The sequence below is a fragment of the Mustelus asterias genome, chromosome 9 (assembly GCF_964213995.1).
Source record: "Mustelus asterias chromosome 9, sMusAst1.hap1.1, whole genome shotgun sequence".
Lineage (NCBI taxonomy): Eukaryota > Metazoa > Chordata > Chondrichthyes > Carcharhiniformes > Triakidae > Mustelus > Mustelus asterias.
Window position 1 is genome coordinate 64,754,899 of NC_135809.1, and position 19,348 is coordinate 64,774,246.

The 19,348-nt window shown below is 44.8% G+C and overlaps 1 protein-coding gene and 1 non-coding gene across 2 annotated transcripts in view; one reads left to right on the plus strand and one right to left on the minus strand.

The window, feature by feature from the left end:
* nwd1 (NACHT and WD repeat domain containing 1) overlaps positions 1-19,348 on the minus strand; it is a 66,468-nt gene that overhangs the window by 19,979 nt on the left and 27,141 nt on the right. Inside the window, exons 9-13 of the mRNA XM_078221350.1 lie at positions 12,868-13,032; positions 12,211-12,405; positions 8,357-8,484; positions 5,439-5,633; positions 3,673-3,945 (exon numbers count right to left, since the gene is read on the minus strand). Of these exons, the coding sequence (XP_078077476.1) occupies positions 3,673-3,945; positions 5,439-5,633; positions 8,357-8,484; positions 12,211-12,405; positions 12,868-13,032 (956 nt within the window). The remainder of the gene's footprint in view (positions 1-3,672; positions 3,946-5,438; positions 5,634-8,356; positions 8,485-12,210; positions 12,406-12,867; positions 13,033-19,348) is intronic.
* Positions 19,121-19,193, plus strand: trnar-acg (transfer RNA arginine (anticodon ACG)). The gene has a single exon. It is a non-coding gene; the product is annotated as a tRNA-Arg (tRNA).

Here is a 19,348-nt window from a genome sequence, read left to right on the forward strand (position 1 = left end):
GAAATCGACAGTAGTAGAATCATAGAATCCTATAATGCAGAAGAGACCATTCGGCCCATCGAGTCTGCACCGACCACAATCCCACCCAGTCCCTATCCCCATAACTCCATGCATTTACCCTACTAGTTCCCCTGACACTAAGAGGCAATTTAGCATGGCCAATCCACCTAATCCTGCACATCTTTGGACTGTGGATTTTGGACTAGAGAAATGGTGTTGGGGAAATTGATGGGGTTGAAGGCCGATAAAGCCCCAGGGCCTGATAATGTACATCCCAGAGTACTTAATGAAGTGACCCTAGTAATAGTGGATGCATTGGTGGTCATCTTCCAAGATTCCATAGACTCTGGAACACTTCCTACAGATTGGAGGATAGCTAAAACTAAAGGAAGATAGAGAGAAAACAGGAAATTATAGACCAGCCAGCCTGATGTTGGTAGTGGAGAAAATTCTAGAGTCCGTTATCAAAAGTTTTATAGCAGATCATTTGGAAAACAATGGCAGGATTGGACAGAGTCAGCATGAATTTATGAAAGGGAAATCATGCTTGACAAATTTATTGGACTTCTTTGAGGATAGAACTAGCTAGTGGATGTGGTTTATTTGGACTATCAGAAGGCTTTCGACAAAATCCTACATAAGGGAATAGTGTGTAAAATTAAAACATATAGGATTGGAGGTAGTGTATTGAGATGGATAGAAACTAGTTTGCAAACAGGAAATAAAGAGTAGAAATAAACAGGTCATTTTCTGAACAGTAGGCAGTGACTAATGGGATCAGTGCTCGGACCCCAAATGTTCACTATATATATATTAAAGATTTAGATGAGGGAACTAAATGTAACATCTGCAAATTTGCAGATGACACAAAGCTGGATGGGAGGTTGAATGGGAGGAGGATGCAGAGATCTTTCAGTGTGATTTGAACAAGCTGAATGAGTGGGCTAATGCGTGGAAGATGTAGTATAATGTGGACAAATGTGAGGTTATCCACTTTCGTAGCAAAAACAGGAAGGTAGATTATTATCTGAATAGTTATAAATTGAGAGAGGGGACGGTGCAATGAGACCTGGGTGTCCTTGAACAGCAGTCACTGAAGATAAGTATGCAGGGGCAGCAGGTGGTAAAGTAGGCAAATGTTATGTTGGCCTTCAAAGTGAGAGGATTCGAGTACAGGAACAGGAATGTCTTGTCGTAAGAAGTCTCACAACACCAGGTTTAAGTCCAGCAGGTTTATTTGGTAGCACAAGCCACTAGCTTTCAGAGCGCTGCTCCTTCGTCAGGTCAGTGGGAGTTCTGTTCACAAACAGGGCATATAAAGACACAAACTCAATTTACAAAATAATAGTTGGAATGCGAGTCTTTACAGGTAATCAAGTCTTAAAGGTACAGACAATGTGAGTGGAGAGAGGGTTAAGCACAGGTTAAAGAGATGTGTATTGTCTCCAGCCAGGACAGTTAGTGAGATTTTGCAAGCCCAGGCAAGTCATGGGGGTTACAGATAGTGCGACATGAACCCAAGATCCCGGTTGAGGCCGTCCTCGTGTGTGCGGAACTTGGCTATCAATTTCTGCTCAGCGACTCTGCGTTGTTGTGTGTTGTGAAGGCCGCCTTGGAGAACGCTTACCCAAAGATCAGAGGCCGAATGCCCATGACCGCTGAAGTGTTCCCCAACAGGAAGAGAACACTCTTGCCTGGTGATTGTCGAGCGGTGTTCATTCATCCATTGTCGTAGCATCTGCATGGTCTCCCCAATGTACCATGCCTTGGGACATCCTTTCCTGCAGCGTATTGTCCATTAGACCATTGTCCGCAGCAAACTACCCAGCCTTCAGCAGAACAGTGACCACGACACCACACAACCCTGCCACAGCAACCTCTGCAAGATGTGCCAGATCATCGACACGGATGCCATCATCTCACGTGAGAATACCATCCACCACGTACACGGTATATACACTTGCAACTCGGCCAACATTGTCTACCTGATACGCTGCAGGAAAGGATGTCCCGAGGCATGGTACATTGGGGAGACCATGCAGATGCTACGACAACAAATGAATGAACACCGCTCGACAACCACCAGGCAAGAGTGTTCTCTTCCTGTTGGGGAACACTTCAGCGGTCACGGGCATTCGGCCTCTGATCTTCGGGTAAGCATTCTCCAAGGCGGCCTTCACAACACACAACAATGCAGAGTCACTGAGCAGAGACTGATAGCCAAGTTCCGCACACATGAGGACGGCCTCAACCGGGATCTTGGGTTCATGTCGCATTATCTGTAACCCCCACGACTTGCCTGGGCTTGCAAAATCTCACTAACTGTCCTGGCTGTAGACAATACACATCTCTTTCACCTGTGTTTAACCCTCTCTCCACTCACATTGTCTGTACCTTTAAGACTTGATTACCTGTAAAGACTCGCATTCCAACCATTATTTTGTAAATTGAGTTTGTGTCTTTATACTCCCTGTTTGTGAACAGAACTCCCACTTACCTGATGAAGGAGCAGAGCTCCGAAAGCTAGTGGCTTGTGCTACCAAATAAGTCTGTTGGACTTTAACCTGGTGTTGTGAGACTTCTCATTGTGTTTACCCCAGTCCAACACCGGCATCTCCACATCATTGCTGCAATTATACAGGGCTTTGGTGAGGCCACACTTGCAGTTTTGGTCTCCTTAGCTGAGGAAGGATGTTCTTGCTCTAGAGCGAGTGCAGAGAAGGTTTACGGACTGATTCCTGGGATGGCGGGACTGACGTACACGGAGAGATTGAGTCAGTTAGGATTATTTGCCAGAGTTCAGAAAAATGAGGGGAGATCTCACAGAAACCTATAAAATTCTAACAGCACTAAACAGGTAGTTGCAGGAAGGATGTTTCTAATGGTAGGGGAGTCCAGAACCAGGGGTCATAGTCTGAGGATATGGGTAGACAATATAGGACAGAGATGAGGAGAAGTTTATTCACCGAGGGAGCGGTGAACCTGTGGAATTTGTTACTAATGAAAGCAGTTGAGGCCAAAACATTGTAAGTTTTCAAGAAGGATTTAGATATAGCTCGAGGTGAAAGGGATTAAAGGATATGAGGGTAAGGCTATTGAGTTGGATGATCAGCCATGATCATAATGACTGGCAGAGCAGGCTTGAAGGGCCGATTGGCCTCCTCCTGCACCTATTTTCTATGTGCCTATGTTTCTATGCACTCTGTGAATTTCCCTGGACTTCGAGTGAGGTTTTACTCGGGGTAATAGACTTCATTTCAGATTTGTTGCAAGCGCTACCAGTTCCTCATTAAGTTGATACTGCAGCTCTTCAACTAACTGCAGGAGTCGTCATAAATCTCTCATGCATGAGCTGCATTGACCAGTGGCACAGGTAGAAATCGCTACACCTGGGCCAATCAGGCAGGAATGGCCATGTACATGAGGTCGGGTGACACAGGTTTCAGGCCGTACAGGTGAGGTGTGAGCATCTACTTGTCCATCATATAATACACAACAAAGCACTTGACTTCTCCAGTCTAGAGGGTCAAGGTTCAAAGCAGGGGTTGAAGCTGTGCTTTTCCCAATGCTGTTCCTGCCTGATTGGTGAGGTTCTACAAGTTTGACAAGGTACAAGTACAACGCTACTGATAGAGCATTGAGCCAAAGGGCTCAAATACTGATTTTCCATACCATCGCCACAACTCCATCATCGAATCCTACTGCTACTTTCTCCTGGTTTCTCAGTGGAAAGATGCAGGTGGGGGTTGAGATACTCAGGCCAGTGAGACAGTGAGTGTTCTGCAGAGTGCCCTTGGCCTTGTCCCACACACATAACTTTCCCCCAAAAGACACGGTCAGCAGCGAGCTGCTGGGCCCGAGCACTGCTGTGCGTGTTGTGTGGTCCAGGTTACCATCAGATATTTGGAACAGGGGTTCTCCATTCTCTAGGTGCCAAGCTTTGATCTAAAAGGAAGTGACATTGTGAGACAGTTAACGAACAGCATTAGACTCTGCACACAAGAGGGAATCTCTCAATAATACATTGTGCAATGATCTGTCACCACCACCACCCCACCCCCTTTCCCCTAGGTCATAGCAGAGATTGAGAGCAAACATGAGGATCTCATAAACCTGAAGGAGAAACAGCTGCTCTCAACACCTGGACTACAGTTTGATCAACTCCTTCATCTGAAACACTACTCTCCTCCCTGCATTGACCTATCATCAATGCCTGTTTTTATCTCAGCGTATCTTTAATGAAATACAGAATCTGTATTAAAAATTGGAAAGATAGCATCAGTGCCATCTCATGTAGGGAACGCCCAAATTGGCAATATGTGCTCGCGGCATAAGAGGTGTGGTCAGGAGTTTCCATTCACTAAAACAGTGCCGTCATCTACAGAGCCTTAACTTTATCTCTGATCTTGATGTACAACACAAAGATCAACTTGCTCTGCTGTGGATAGCACGAGGGAATGACTGAATATGGAATAAAGGTAGGTTAATAGATTTAAGATTCAGATCAGCCAATGATGGCAGAATAGGTTCCGGGGCTGAATAGCCTCTTCCTATGTTCATAAATTCAAACCAATGTACTCGGCTTTCCACAAGTGTTCTGGAGCTCCCTAAACCTGTTAGGGTTTATTAAAAGTGTCATTAAGCTTACTTTAACGGGAATGTTGGAATGAGGATAATGGGACCGATAAATGTCGATTGATGGTGAATGGGGCTGAAGCCATGTCGATGAGGAAGAACCCTTGTTTAATAGATGCAGGAAGGCTGTTCCTGATGGTGGGGGAGTCCAGAACCAGGGTTCACAGGCTGAGGATTCGGGATAGACCATTTAGGACAGAGATGAGAAGACATTTCTTCACCCAAAGAGAGATGAGCCTATGGAATTCATTACAAAAGAAGTAGTTGATGCCAAAACTTTGAATGTATCCAAGAGGTGGCTAGATATAGCACTTGGGGCAAATGGAATCAAAGGTTATGGGGAGATAGCAGGATTAGGCTATTGAGTTGGACGATCAGCCATGATTGTGATGAATGGCAGAGCAGGCTCAAAGGGCCGAATGGCCTCCTCCTGCTCCTATCTTCTATGTTTCTATGTTTAATACCTATCTGTGCAAAATTACAATGGACGAATCCTTCAATCCCCACCAGTGCCCGCTCGCTGTCTGACTAAACGTTCATACCCACAGTGCAGGTTCCTGCCAATATTCTGAAGAAAAAAAAAAGCTCCATTTCAGGGTTATCTCCCCAGATAAGGATCCTGAGGCTGACTGTAGCATGATCCTGTCCGAGATCAGCTCGACACAGAACGAGCTTCCTAAGCTCAGTAAAGTAGATTCTTTAAACTGAATGCGTTGAGGGAAGATCCCGTCAGTTCCCTTTTGGAATTGGAAAATGGAGTTTAGGGATTTTATTGACAAAAGGCAATCAGAGGAATCTTCTACCTGTGCGCCTGAGACCGAGTAGATCACGTCAGTAGCTTCATCCACCTGGAGCAGTGCAAAGTGATCATAGTTAGAGTGATCCTCTGGGATGGAGTAGATCTCTTTCCCAGTCAGTAGATTCCACAGACGCAGTGTATGGTCAAAGGAGCCAGACACAGCGTGAGCCTTGTTGTGAATCACCTTGATGCATCGAACCTCAGCTATAACAGATAACCATAGTGGGGATGGGTCATATTAAGTGTATTCCTGAATTTCCACATTTTCCTTATATCCTGAAACTACTTGTTTCATTCAATCACGTTTTGTGTGACTGTATTTATTGCCCATCCCTAATTGCCCTTGGGGAGGTAGTGGTGAGCTGCCTTCTTGAACTGCTGCAATCCATGAAGTGTAGGTACACCCACTGTGCTGTTAGGGAGGGAATTCCAGGATTTTGACTCAGCAACAGTGAAGGAACAGCGATATATTTCCAAGTCACGATGGTGATAACTTGGAGGGGAGATCAGAATAGTGTGTTCAACCCAGAGTTTCCATCTCAGTTGAATGTTTCTAGGGATTGGGGAGATTAATCACATAATCCCCTATCTCCACTGCCCCACCCCCTCCAATACTACTGTCATTGGTCAGCCAACTCAGCCTAGTGTTGTCCCGGCTTCCCAGCCCAATTGGAAACGTGAAGGCCCTTCCCGATCCAATTCGATGATTTGTTTGACTGAAATTCAAACAGGTTTTTCTCCGCATCACCAATACTCTTATAATTAATGAATAAAATGAACAGCATTTTTTAATATCCCTTTGATTTTTCCTGCAAGTATCCAGGAGATTAACCTTCAATTCCAGGACACTCCAGGAGAATCCTGAAGGGTTGGCAACTCCAGGGATTGTGAAGTCATGACAGGGACTGAGAACGATCTCCTCACATGTTCCCAGGGTCTAGGGCCGGAATTTTACCGGTATGGTTGCCCAAGGCCAACGGACAATGTCGTTCTGCGAGCCTCGTCCGCCCTGATTTCGGGGCGAGTGTGCCGGTAAAATCAGGGTCTAGTGTTTAGGATTACACAGTGGATTAAACTTGTCCTTAACTTCAGCTTCAGACGCTACCTTGAAAGGTGCTGCACAATCTCAGTACATCTTTGCACTGACGTACAAACGTACAAAATAGGAACAGAAGTAGGCCATTCGGCCCTTAAGCCTCAGTTCCATAAATTCATGGCTGATTTTTTTGAGTTTCAAGTTCCACGTTCCTGTCTACCCTTGATCACTTTTGATTCCCTTGTCCAACAAGAATCTATTTATCTCCGTCGGAAAGATATTCGGTGATCCCACCTCCACCGCCTCCTGAGGCAGAGGGTTACAAAGTTGCACAACCTTCTGAGAGAAAAAAACTTGCCTTATTCCTGTCCTAAAAGGGTGATCCCTAATTTTAAAACAATGTACCCTCTGGACTTGCCCACAAGAAGAAACATCCTTTCTATGTCCACAGTAGGACACTCAAACACCCCAACATCCAATGTCAAGATCATTCAGGATCTTATATACTTCAGTCAAGTCACTCCTCAGTCTTTTAAACTCTAGTGGATGGAGCTGAGTGTGGATAGGCAGCCCAAAACCAGCTCTTTGATAATGCTGCTTTCTTAAACTATCTTTCATTTTGCTGGTGAATTCCGTGGGCAGCAGCAGCCTTTAACTGCCTCACCAGTCTGCTGCTCTCCACATGTGAACCCAGATAGAAAGCACTGTCAGCCTATATAACCAGAACCAAATTGTAACAGTGCAGAAGGAGGCCATTCAGCCTGACGTGTCTATGCCAGCTCTCTGAGTGATACAGCGAGTGTCCTGTAACCTTGCACATTCTTCTATTTCAGATAATGACCCAATTCCTTCTTGAAAACCTTGATTGACCTTTCTTCCACCACACTTGCAAGCAGCGCATTCCAAACCCTAGCCACTTGCTGCGTGGAAAAACATTTTCCTCAAGTCACCATTGCTTCTTTTGCCAATTATCTTAAATCTCAATGCTTCTGCCAATAGGAACAGTTTCTCCCTATCGACTCTGACCGGACTCCTCCTATAAAATCTTTCCTCAGCCTTCTCTTCTCCAAAGAAAACAGTCTCAGCTTCTCCAACCTATCCCACTGAAGTTCCTCATCCCTGAAACCATTCTCATGATTCTAGGAGTCGTGCAATCTGGTTTCCAACCTACATTTGCACCTTGCAGACATTGATGAGGAGCAGTTGATTCCACTGTACACACAATCCCCCCCTTCCCTTCTCAGGCTGACTGTTGCTAACACTCTTATTCCTCATCAGCTGCAAATATACTTGACTTTCTTCTTTCATCTATATATAACTCATATATTTCCTATAACATTGTACTGAAAACAAGTCTTATTCCAGCAGCTCCTGCTCAATCAGAATCTCAAAAGGTGCCAATCACCCCCTCCCCATCTTCCCCTCCCTACAATCCTGGCCCTTTCCAGCACAGACTTGACCTCACCAAATCATTCATTGGTGATTTACCTCAGTTTGTCTTTCCTTCTTTTCAACCTCGGCTGCATTTTGATCTTTCCATTAAAAAGGCCAACACTACAAGACGACTACTACACTACCAATCTGGGCTGGGAAGACCAAAACCCAAGGAAGGTACTTACAGGTGCTGGGAAAGAGACATTTATTCTCGAATTGCAATGGCAGTACAGGCCAGAGGCTGTGCTCATTCTGTGGGCCCTGGTCTATGCTCAACCTCAGACTTCACAAAATAGTACATTGTGTCATAAGGCACGGCCGACTAGATTCACTCTGCAATGGTGAGGCATTTAATTCATAAACATTTAACAAACAGAGCTTCATTTATCAAGCAGGAGGTGTTAGCTCTACTTGGTATCACATTAAGGGAAAATCATTGAGAAATGTTCTGCCTCACCAGAATGGCCTGTTAATGTGTGAATTACTTCAATATCCTGCAGATTCCACACAATCATTGTTCCATCCAGTGAGCCTGCCATCAGCACAGTGCAATCAGAACTTAGCTCCATCGCAGTCACACCTGCAGGACAGAAGGGAGTTTATGAGTACATAAGAACCCCACAGATGCTGACATTTAGTGCTAGTCAAGTGTAGCTGATAATTCTACAGAGGGCCTTTTCTAAGCTGTGAATAAGAATAAGCTGTCAGTGGATGCACCCTACACAAGAACATTTCAGGAGACTGGGAGTTAGCATTCAACTTAGGGGTGACACCATAATCTCACCTGTTATGTTCTCCATAGAGACCAATAACTTTTAAAGAGAAATTTGAACTTCCAGTGAAAGAATAACATGTCAAGGTATCACATTTCAAACATTTTACTGTAACAAATGATCATGAAACACTTTTGACTGAACACCATTTCCTTTTCATAGGCAACTTTTTCTTTAATTTACAGAAGAGATTTTCCTTTTAACTTTTAACATGACTGAAAATTTCCTGAAATTATTTTCAGCTCCTGATGGCTTGCTTCTCTTTTCACTTTTCCAGCTTGGTAACATCTAATCCCAGAATCTGGGAGTTATAATGTCAATTACTTTCCTCTAGCCAAACTAGGTGAATCTTCCAGGCTCCTTTAAATCCTCACTAACTCAGTCTTTAATGTGAGCACAAGCACTAACTCATGGTGAATGACAGTCCGTATTTTCTCTGCTTAAGTTGAAAGCCTGGCTACTTCCATCTTGCTCATATCTCCCAGATAACCACAGACCACACAAGACAAAACTGCAAACTGCTGTCTGTCTGTGGTATTTCTAGGGAAGCCTGTAACCTAAACTCAAAATGCCCATGGCAATGGGAAATGCATTATCTTTGTATCAAATTAGGAATACTAATCAGTTATCTTTGATCCCAAAGATCTAGTAAGCAAACTGATAATTTACAATTTACAACTCAATACCTATAACATCTTTCTGGGACTTTAGAGACTCAGGTTCTACTCATCATATACCCAGAGATTGTACTCCTTGTCTTCAAGTGTAAATACCGTGCACCTTCCTCTCAGTAAAACAATCTAAGTCTTCCTTTGACCTCTCACAGTCAATCCAACTAAGTATACTGTCAGGCAGACTGTAGGAGAGTCACAGGGCTGCCTTCATTTACCCGAACTTTAAAGACACAGTCCTGGGAGTTAGCATTCAACTTAGGGGTGACACCATAATCTCACCTGTTATGTTCTCCATAGAGACCAATAACTTTTAAAGAGAAATTTGAACTTCCAGTGAAAGAATAACATGTCAAGGTATCACATTTCAAACATTTTACTGTAACAAATGATTATGAAACACTTTTGACTGAACACCATTTCCTTGCAAGTAGGCTTTCATTCACACTGCAATGAAGTTACTGTGAAAATCCCCTAGTCGCCACACTCTGGTGCCTATTCTGGTCAATGCACCTAACCAGCAAGTCTTTTGGACTTGGGAGGAAACTGGAGCATCCAGAGGAAACCCATGCAGACATGAGGAGAATGTGCCAACTCCGCACAGTCACCCAAGCCGGGAATCGAACCCGGGTCCCTGGCACAAGCACTGACTCATGGTGAATGATAGTCCGTATTTTCTCTGCTTAAGCTGAAAGCCTGGCTACTTCCATCTTGCTCATATCTCCGGATATTTTCCGATTTTGTTCAGTGTCACCTAGGAGGGAAAAGCAGAGAGTAGCCCAAGAGCAGCTGTCTTTTCCTACCATATTTTTAGATACTCTGGGAAAAGAGTAAAGGGGCATGTCCCACAGCAATCAAAGCTATTCCACCTGCAACTTAGGCTTTAAAGGTCAGGGCGTCCTTACCAATCTAAAAAAGATATAAACAGAAAAAAGGAACCTCTCCCAGCATGGAATTTTCCCCCTCCCATGGGCACGGAGCCCCCGGCACCTTCCCAGGGGAACCCTTCCATGCGTGCCTGGGTGGTGCCCAGAGGCAGTGCATGGGGCAGTGCAAAGGCAATGCCAGGGTACTGCCAGACATGAACCTACACCCCTCGAAAGCTGTACCCACCTGTGCTCCTCCGGCAGGTTCTGTTCGCCAGGTCTATGTCATGGGGGACCTGTTGGGTGGGATTTTACGTCCTCGTTCATCTCAAAACCATAAATTCGTGCCTGAGGTCAAAGGATCTTTCCATGGTCCACCCCCTGCCCGCTCCAATTCCCGTGGCAGGTGGGAGGTTAAAATTCTGGCCATTGTGATTCACATCGGTGTGCCACCAAGGGAGTCTATCAGTTGTAAACACCTGATATGCATTGGTAGTTAGATATAAATGGGGATTGTTGGTGGGGGGTGGGGTCAATCGAGCTAGGACAGCATGGTGGCACAGTGGTTAGCGCTACTGCCTCACAGCGCCAGGGACCCGGGTTCGATTCCCGGCTTGGGTGACTGTGCGGAGTTGGCACATTCTCCTCATGTCTGCATGGGTTTCCTCTGGATGCTCCAGTTTCCTCCCAAGTCCAAAAGACTTGCTGGTTAGGTGCATTGACCAGAATAGGCACCAGAGTGTGGCGACTAGGGGATTTTCACAGTAACTTCATTGCAGTGTTAATGAAAGCCTACTTGCAACACTAATAAATAAACTTCAAAATCCCACCGGCATGAAAGCCACTTCAGGACTCCAACTTGACTCTCTGCCCTCTCTGCCATTCACGCCTCCCAAAACTGGGGTCGGAAAATCCCCCCCACAGTCCTAAAAACAAATGGGCTGGATTATCCAACCTTGCCTGCACCTGGGATTCTCTGGTCCCGCTGCAGTGAAGGAAGATTTGGCTGAGCGCCGAATCCTCCGTTCTCAATGGCAGCGGCGACAAGGCTTGAACGGCTAGAGAGATCTTGTAAACTAAAGAATACAGCCCTAAAATATAATAATCCTATAAATTTCTGGTTTTTCCTCACTACAGCTTTCCAGCTCTCGGTCTCACTTTTCTCTTTTGAGACATTCCTTAAAACTCAGCTCCTTTATCAACTCTTTGGGCACCTTACCCAATAACCCTTGAGATGGCTTGGAGAGATATGTTGTTATACAATGCTCCTGTGAAGCATTTTTGGATGCTCCATTAAGTTAAAGATTCTATAAAAAAGTAAATTGTTATTTTGAATCCTACAGTGCAAAAGGAGACCATTCAGCCTAACTCTCCAAAAGAGCATCTTACCCAGGCCCATCCTACATCCTATTCCCGTAACCCCACACATTTACCCCGCTAATCCCCCAAACCTACATGTCTTTAAACACTAAGGGGCAATTTAGCATGGCCAATCTACCTAACCCGCACATCTTTGGACAGTGGGGGAAATTGGAGCACCTGGAGGGAGCCCATGTGGACACGGGGGGCTGGGGGAGGGGATGGGGGGTGGGGGTGGGGTTGGGGGTTGTGGGTGGAATGTGCAAACTTCACACAGTCACCCAAGGCCGTAATTGAACCCGGCTCCCTGGTGCAGTGGCTCATGGTTATGCAACTTAGTTTTAAAGGTGACATGAAGCAGAATCTAATTAGTGCAATTGAAAGAGTCATTTCACCAAGCGGAATTTCTACCCAGCACCCTCCATGATCATAAACAATAAAAATCATCAAACATTGGATACATTGACACAAGATGTGTTGCTATATTTGGGGAATGTATTGGGTTGCGCTTCATCCGACTAATCAGCTGTCCACTGGTTACAGGTCTATGTAATCCATTGGGTCTGATATCTTCTAAATGTCAAAACAAATTCAAATAGGTTTAGGCTTCACTACACAAACAGAACATGGAGTGTACCTTTGCTAAACCCAGTCAATGTTGTCCTTAGTGGCCCACCAGGGGGCTGAAAGAAGCCACATAGCGGAGTGAAGATTGGATTGAGGCACACAGCACACCATTTTTCACATTGCAGACAGAGCTCGCTAATCATTGGGTAAGAAACCTTGAAGAAATCAAGGCGTGCCAACATCTCTATGTAGAGGACACTCTCATCTATAAAGAAAATACAAAACAAACTCAATATTATGAAGGCTTTTTTATAGCTAATCATGTAAGTATAGATCATGCTTTTCTAAGAATATCAGTTCCAATTCAAAGAGCATTTTTATCTCAACTGTTTCTGTTTTATCAGAGCCCAGGTATGAGCATGAACTCACTCCCTTCTCCCTGATAATGCTAACTCACTCAGCTCTCTAAAGGAATGTTAGTGCCCTTATTCTCAAAGCAAATGTTAACCCATTCCATTCTCTAAAGCTTTATAAGACACCCCATTCTTCAAAGGAGTGTTAACCCACTCCATTCTCTGGGTGTGTAATAATCTGCACCATTCTCCAACAGACTGTTAAACCATTCCATTCTAAGTATATAATATTCCACTTATTCTCCAAGCTGTGTTAACTCACTCCAGTTTCCAAGATAATGATTAATCATTCTATAATCTATGATTGTTCTTACCTATTCCATTCTCCATGAAGTCTATTGTAGGCCAGATGAGTAACAGTGCATCTTGAATAAGCTTCACCTCTGGACAATCAACTTGCTTGGTACATGCATAAAAATCCTCAAGCAGGCTCTTTATTCCTGTGGCTTGTATCTTACAAACTATCCATTCCATATTCCCTGGGAATTCAAAATAATCTGAGGTGTTAGCACAATGCTGAAAGTAGATATTACATTTCGAGCTAAGTACAAAGAACAAAGAACAAAGAAAATTACAGCACAGGAACAGGCCCTTTGGCCCTCCAAGCCTGCACCGACCATGCTGCCCGACTAAACTAAAAACCCCTACCCTTCCGGGGACCATATCCCTCCATTCCCATCCTATTCATGTATTTGTCAAGATGCCCCTTAGAAGTCACTATTGTATCTGCTTCCACTACCTCCCCCGGCAGCGAGTTTCAGGCACCCACACCTTCTGTGTAAAAAATTTGCCTCGTAAATCTCCTTTAAATCTTGCCCCTCACACTTTAAATCTATGCCCCCTAGTAATTGACTCTTCTACCCTGGGAAAAAGCTTCTGACTATCCACTCTGTCCATGCCCCTCATAGTTTTGTAGACTTCTATCAGGTCGCCCCTCTATCTCCTTCATTCCAATGAGAACAAACCAAGTTTCTCCAACCTCTCCTCATAGCTAATGCCCTCCATACCAGGCAACATCCTGGTAAATCTTTTCTGTACCCTCTCCAAAGCCTCCACATCCTTCTGGTAGTGTGGCGACCAGAATTGAACACTATATTCCAAGTGCGGCCTAACTAAGGTTCTATAAAGCTGCAACATGACTTGCCAATGTTTAAACTCAATGCCCCGGCCGATGAAGGCAAGCATGACGTATGCCTTCTTGACTTCCTTCTCCATCTGCGTTGCCACTTTCAGTGACCTGTGTACCTGTACACCCAGATCCCTCTGCCTATTAATACTCCCAAGGGTTCTGCCATTTACTGTACATTTCCTATTTGTATTAGACCTTCCAAAATGCATTACCTCACATTTGTCTGGATTAAACTCCATTTGCCACCTCTCCGCCCAAGTCTCCAACTGATCTATATCCTGCTGTATCCTTTGATGGCCCTCATCGCTATCTGCAAATCCACCAAACTTGTGTCATCTACAAACTTACTAATCAAACCAGTTACATTTTCCTCCAAATAATTTATATATACTACAAACAGCAAAGGTCCCAGCACTGATCCCTGCCACTAGTCACAGCCCTCCATTCAGAAACGCACCCTTCCACTCTTACCCTCTGTCTTCTATGACTGAGTAAGAAGTTTAACAACACCAGGTTAAAGTCCAACAGGTTTATTTGGTAGCAAAAGCCACACAAAAGCTACCAAATAAACCTGTTGGACTTTAACCTGGTGTTGTTAAACTTCTTACTGTGTTTACCCCAGTCCAACGCCAGCATCTCCACGTCATGACTTCTATGACTGAGCCAGTTCTGTATCCACCTTGTCAGCTCACCTCTGATCCCGTGCGATTTCACCTTCTGCACCAGTCTGCCATGAGGGATCTTGTCAAAGGCCTTACTGAAGTCCATGTAGATAACATCCACTGTCCTACCCTCATCAATCATCTTCATCACTTCCTCGAAAAACTCGATCAAGTTAGTGAGGCACGACCTCCCCTTCACAAAACCATGTTGCCTCTCACTAATATGTCCACTTATTTCCAAGTGGGAGTAAATCCTGTCTTGAAGTATCGTCTCCAATAATTTCCCTACCACTGATGTAAGGCTCACCTGCCTGTAATTACCTGGATTATTCTTGCTAGCCTTCTTGAACAAAGGAACAACATTGGCTGTTCTCCAATCCTCTGGGACCTCCCCTGTAGCCGGTGAGGATACAAAGATTTCTTTCAAAGCCCCAGCAATTTCCTCCCTTGCCTGTCTCCGTATTCTGGGGTATATCCCATCAGGCTCTGGGGATTTGACTACCTTAATATTTCTCAAGAATCACAATATCTCCTCCTTTTTGATCTCAACATGATTCAAACTATCTACACACCCTTTCCCCAGACTCATCATCCACCAAGTCCTTCTCTTTGGTGAATACTGACGCAAAGTACTCATTTAATACCTCGCCCATTTCCTCTGGCTCCATGCATAGATTCCCTCCCCTGTCCTTGAGTGGGCCAATCCTCCCCTGGCTACCCTCTTGCTCCTTATAGATGTATAAAAAACCTGTACGTATAAGTATGTCCTATAGATTAAGGAGCGTATGGTACTGCTGTTAATTTCAGTCATTCTGGGTGGAAAAATGTCAGCGAGGCGTTAGAGATAGGCACTCGAATGTTGAAGTTGGTACGATTACAGGAAAAAACAATTTAAACAAATGACAAGGTATGATGTTAGTGTACCTTTGGGTTTTTTAAAATCTTGTTCTCTGTAGCTCACAGCCTTAGCTGATGTCATTGTTGTTGAGCTGTCTATGAGGAGTCCTTTTATTGCTCCTTAAGTGGCTTTAATGGGGTTGTTTATTTTTACTTTGGGACTTAGTTTTATGTCCCCGCAGTGTCAGGAGGAAGAATGTTTGCAGGTCAGATGAGGGGAACTCTTTCATTTTCAGTTCTGAGCTGCAGATTTTAGTTTCAGAAGGGACATCACGCTGGAAAGCAGTGTCGCTCTCTTTCTCTCTATCTGGTTTTGGGAAATTCTGCTGGTTAGCTGAAAGCCTTCCTGGAGCAGAAATTTGGCTGTTGATGGATTGACCAGAGTCTCTCCCTGGTGTTCTGAGAAGCTGGTCTGACTTCAAACTTGTTTTGAGTGTATGTGGCATTCATCCAAAGGTCTCAGTTCCATTATCAAGTCAGCATTAGTCTTTGCTGTGTTAAACCTGTGGAAAGGGGTTTATTTGTCTAAAGGAAGTTTATACATTATCATGGTTGTTTTGTTTTTGTTTGTAATTGATAAAAGTTATTGCTAATTCTGTTTCCATGCATGTTAACTATATTTTTAAATAAATTTTGTTTGATAAAAGCTCCCCGAGTGGGTCATTTGGATCATACCTGAAGTGAAACCTATCATGCTTATCCTAGCCAAATTCAAGGTGCAAAAAGTATGATCCAGGCGGGCTCCATAAAACACTTTGGAGTTTCTGACCTGAACCAGAATCAAAACAAGAAACCCACAGATTTCTTGAAGTTAATTACACTCACTCCTTTCAAATACAACAGAAACACTGAGACAATCAGAAAAAAAGTGGTCCTGAAATGAACAATAAGATGAAGAAGAGTCAAAGGACTCGAATCATTAACTTTGTTACTCTTCTAATAGATGCTGTCAGACCTGCTGAGTTTTCCAGCATCCTCTGTTCTTGAACAATAAGAAACTGTTCTTATCACCTGAAAGGAATATTTACTGAAACACCAGGAGCTTTGTGTTCTCTGTCCAGCTGCCTGTTATCTTAATGAGAATAATTGACCAACCTAAACAAGCCATTCAGTCTCAATTTCTGTGTTTCACTGTGTCTTCTGTCTCACACATAGACACACACACACGGGCACGCACACACAGACACATACACACGGGCACACACACATGGACACATACACATGGGCACACACACATGGACACATACACACGGGCACGCACACACAGACACATACACACGGGCACACACACATGGACACATACACACGGGCACACACACATGGACACATACACACGGGCACACACATGTGGACACATACACACGGGCACACACACATGGACACATACACACGGGCACACACACATGGACACATACACACGGGCACGCACACACAGACACATACACACGGGCACACACACATGGACACATACACACGGGCACACACACATGGACACATACACACGGGCACACACACATGGACACATACACACGGGCACACACACATGGACACATACACACGGGCACACACACATGGACACATACACACGGGCACGCACACACAGACACATACACACGGGCACACACACATGGACACATACACACGGGCACACACACATGGACACATACACACGGGCACACACACATGGACACATACACACGGGCACACACACATGGACACATACACACGGGCACACACACACACAGCTGTGGTTTCCTCTGCCTTTTGTCTCTCTCTCTCTCACACACATATATACAAATACATAAATACTCATACATACATATATCTGTGTATTACTGGGTCTTTTCTCTCTCTCATACACACACACACACACACACACACACACAAATATACAAATACATAAGCACTCACATACACATAGACACACAGATATACTGACACACACAAACACACAGACATGCACACATTGTCACATAGAGATACATACACCACCCATGCACAAACAGAGTATATATGCCAACATACGTATATATAGAAAGAAACCCTACAGTACAGAAAGAGGCCATTCGGCCCATCAAGTCTGCACCGACCACAATCCCACTCAGGCCCTACCCCCATACCCCTACATATTTTACCCACTAATCCCTCTAACCTACGCATCTCAGGACTCTAAGGGGCAATTTTAGCATAGCCAATCAACCTAACCCGCACATCTTTGGACTGTGGGAGGAAACCGGAACACCCAGAGGAAACCCACGCAGACACGAGGAGAAAGTGCAAACTCCACACAGACAGTGACCCGAGCCGGGAATCGAACCCAGGTCCCTGGAGCTCATATACACACTCAAGTTTAAAGTTTAAAGTTTATTTATTAATGTCACAAGTAGACTTACGTTAACACTGCAATGAAGTTACTGTGAAAATCCCCTAGTCACCACACTCCGGTGCCTGTTCGGGTACACTAGGGAGAATTTAGCACGGCTTGGCTAATGCACCTAACAAGCACGTCTTTCAGACTCTGGGAAGAAACCGGAGCACCTGTGGAGCAGACACGGATAATATGCAAACTCCACACAGTCGCCCAAGGCCAGGATTGAACCTGGGTCCCTGGCGCTGTGAGGCAGCAGTGCTAACCACTGTGCCACCATGCTGCCACAAACACATATACTAAAATACACACACACGCACGCACACACACACGTATGCAGACACATATATAGATATGCACATTGAGCTGAGTGCTTCAAGTTTCTAGGTGTCTAGATCACCAACAAGCTGCCCTGGTCCCTCCACGCTAACATTATGTTGATGGCTTATTTCATGAAACGGCCAGTGTTATGTATGAGTTTTAAAATCTTAGTCATGGAATTATTGCTTGGGCCTGTTGCAGTGTATAAGCTTAAAAGTTGAGCAATAACAGCGTGAACATTGTAAATTTGGAAAAGCAAGTTTGCCTACAAAGGCACAGATGATCGTTTTTGATGTCCACAAGCCTGGGAAAACAGGACAAAAATTCTCAAGAGATGAATACCATATCCTGAAATCTTTCATGCAACATCCCTCGGTAGTGTGGACAAGGTTACCAGGAGCATTGTTAAGCACATGGCTACCATGGAAACAGTCCTGGGTATCATGTGACAAGCTCACATTGAAACTAGCCATGGTGGTGAAAAGAAGACTCTCAGGAAACTGGCTGAAAATTATGCAAGCATCTCACAGTCTCTTATAGGACAGTACATCAGTAGCTGGGATTCTGAGAAAAGCATTGCTGACAGGAGAGAGCAACAGGAGAGGTTATAAGACTTCTGGCTGTCAATGATTTGAATGAACATGGAGACTAGACCTGGTTGACATGCAGACTGTGAGGATGGAAGTTATTGTTGCATACTGCCCTATATGGAGGTCCCTGACCAAGCTCCACATCATTTGTCCTATGAAATCCAACACAGCAGCTAAAGTTGTCCATGAACTGCTTCTTATATTTCTAGGCATTCATAGAAATCATAGAAACCCTACAGTGCAGAAGGAGGCCATTTGGCCCATCGAGTCTGCACCGACCACAATCCCACCCAGGCCCGACCCCCACGTATTTACCCACTAATCCCTCTAATCTATGCATCCCAGGACTCTAAGGGGCAATTTTTAACCTGGCCAATCAACCTAACCGCACATCTTTGGACTGTGGGAGGAAACCGGAGCACCCGGAGGAAACCCACGCAGACACGAGGAGAATGTGCAAACTCCACACAGACAGTGACCCGAGCCGGGAATCGAACCAGGGACCCTAGAGTTGTGAAGCAGCAGTGCTAACCACTGTGCTACCATGCCGCCCATGTTCAAAGTCAAGATAAAAGGGAGTCCACACCACAGGTCATCCATGGGCCAGTGGCGCAATGGATAACGCGTCTGACTACGGATCAGAAGATTCCAGGTTCGGCTCCTGGCTGGCTCGGTGCAATAGTTCACAAACCCCATATTCGTGTGGGTCAAAAATGTGTTTACAGGGGCGGCACGGTAGCACAGTGGTTAGCACTGCTGCTTCACAGCTCCAGGGTCCCGGGTTCGATTCCCGGCTCGGGTCACTGTCTGTGTGGAGTTTGCACATTC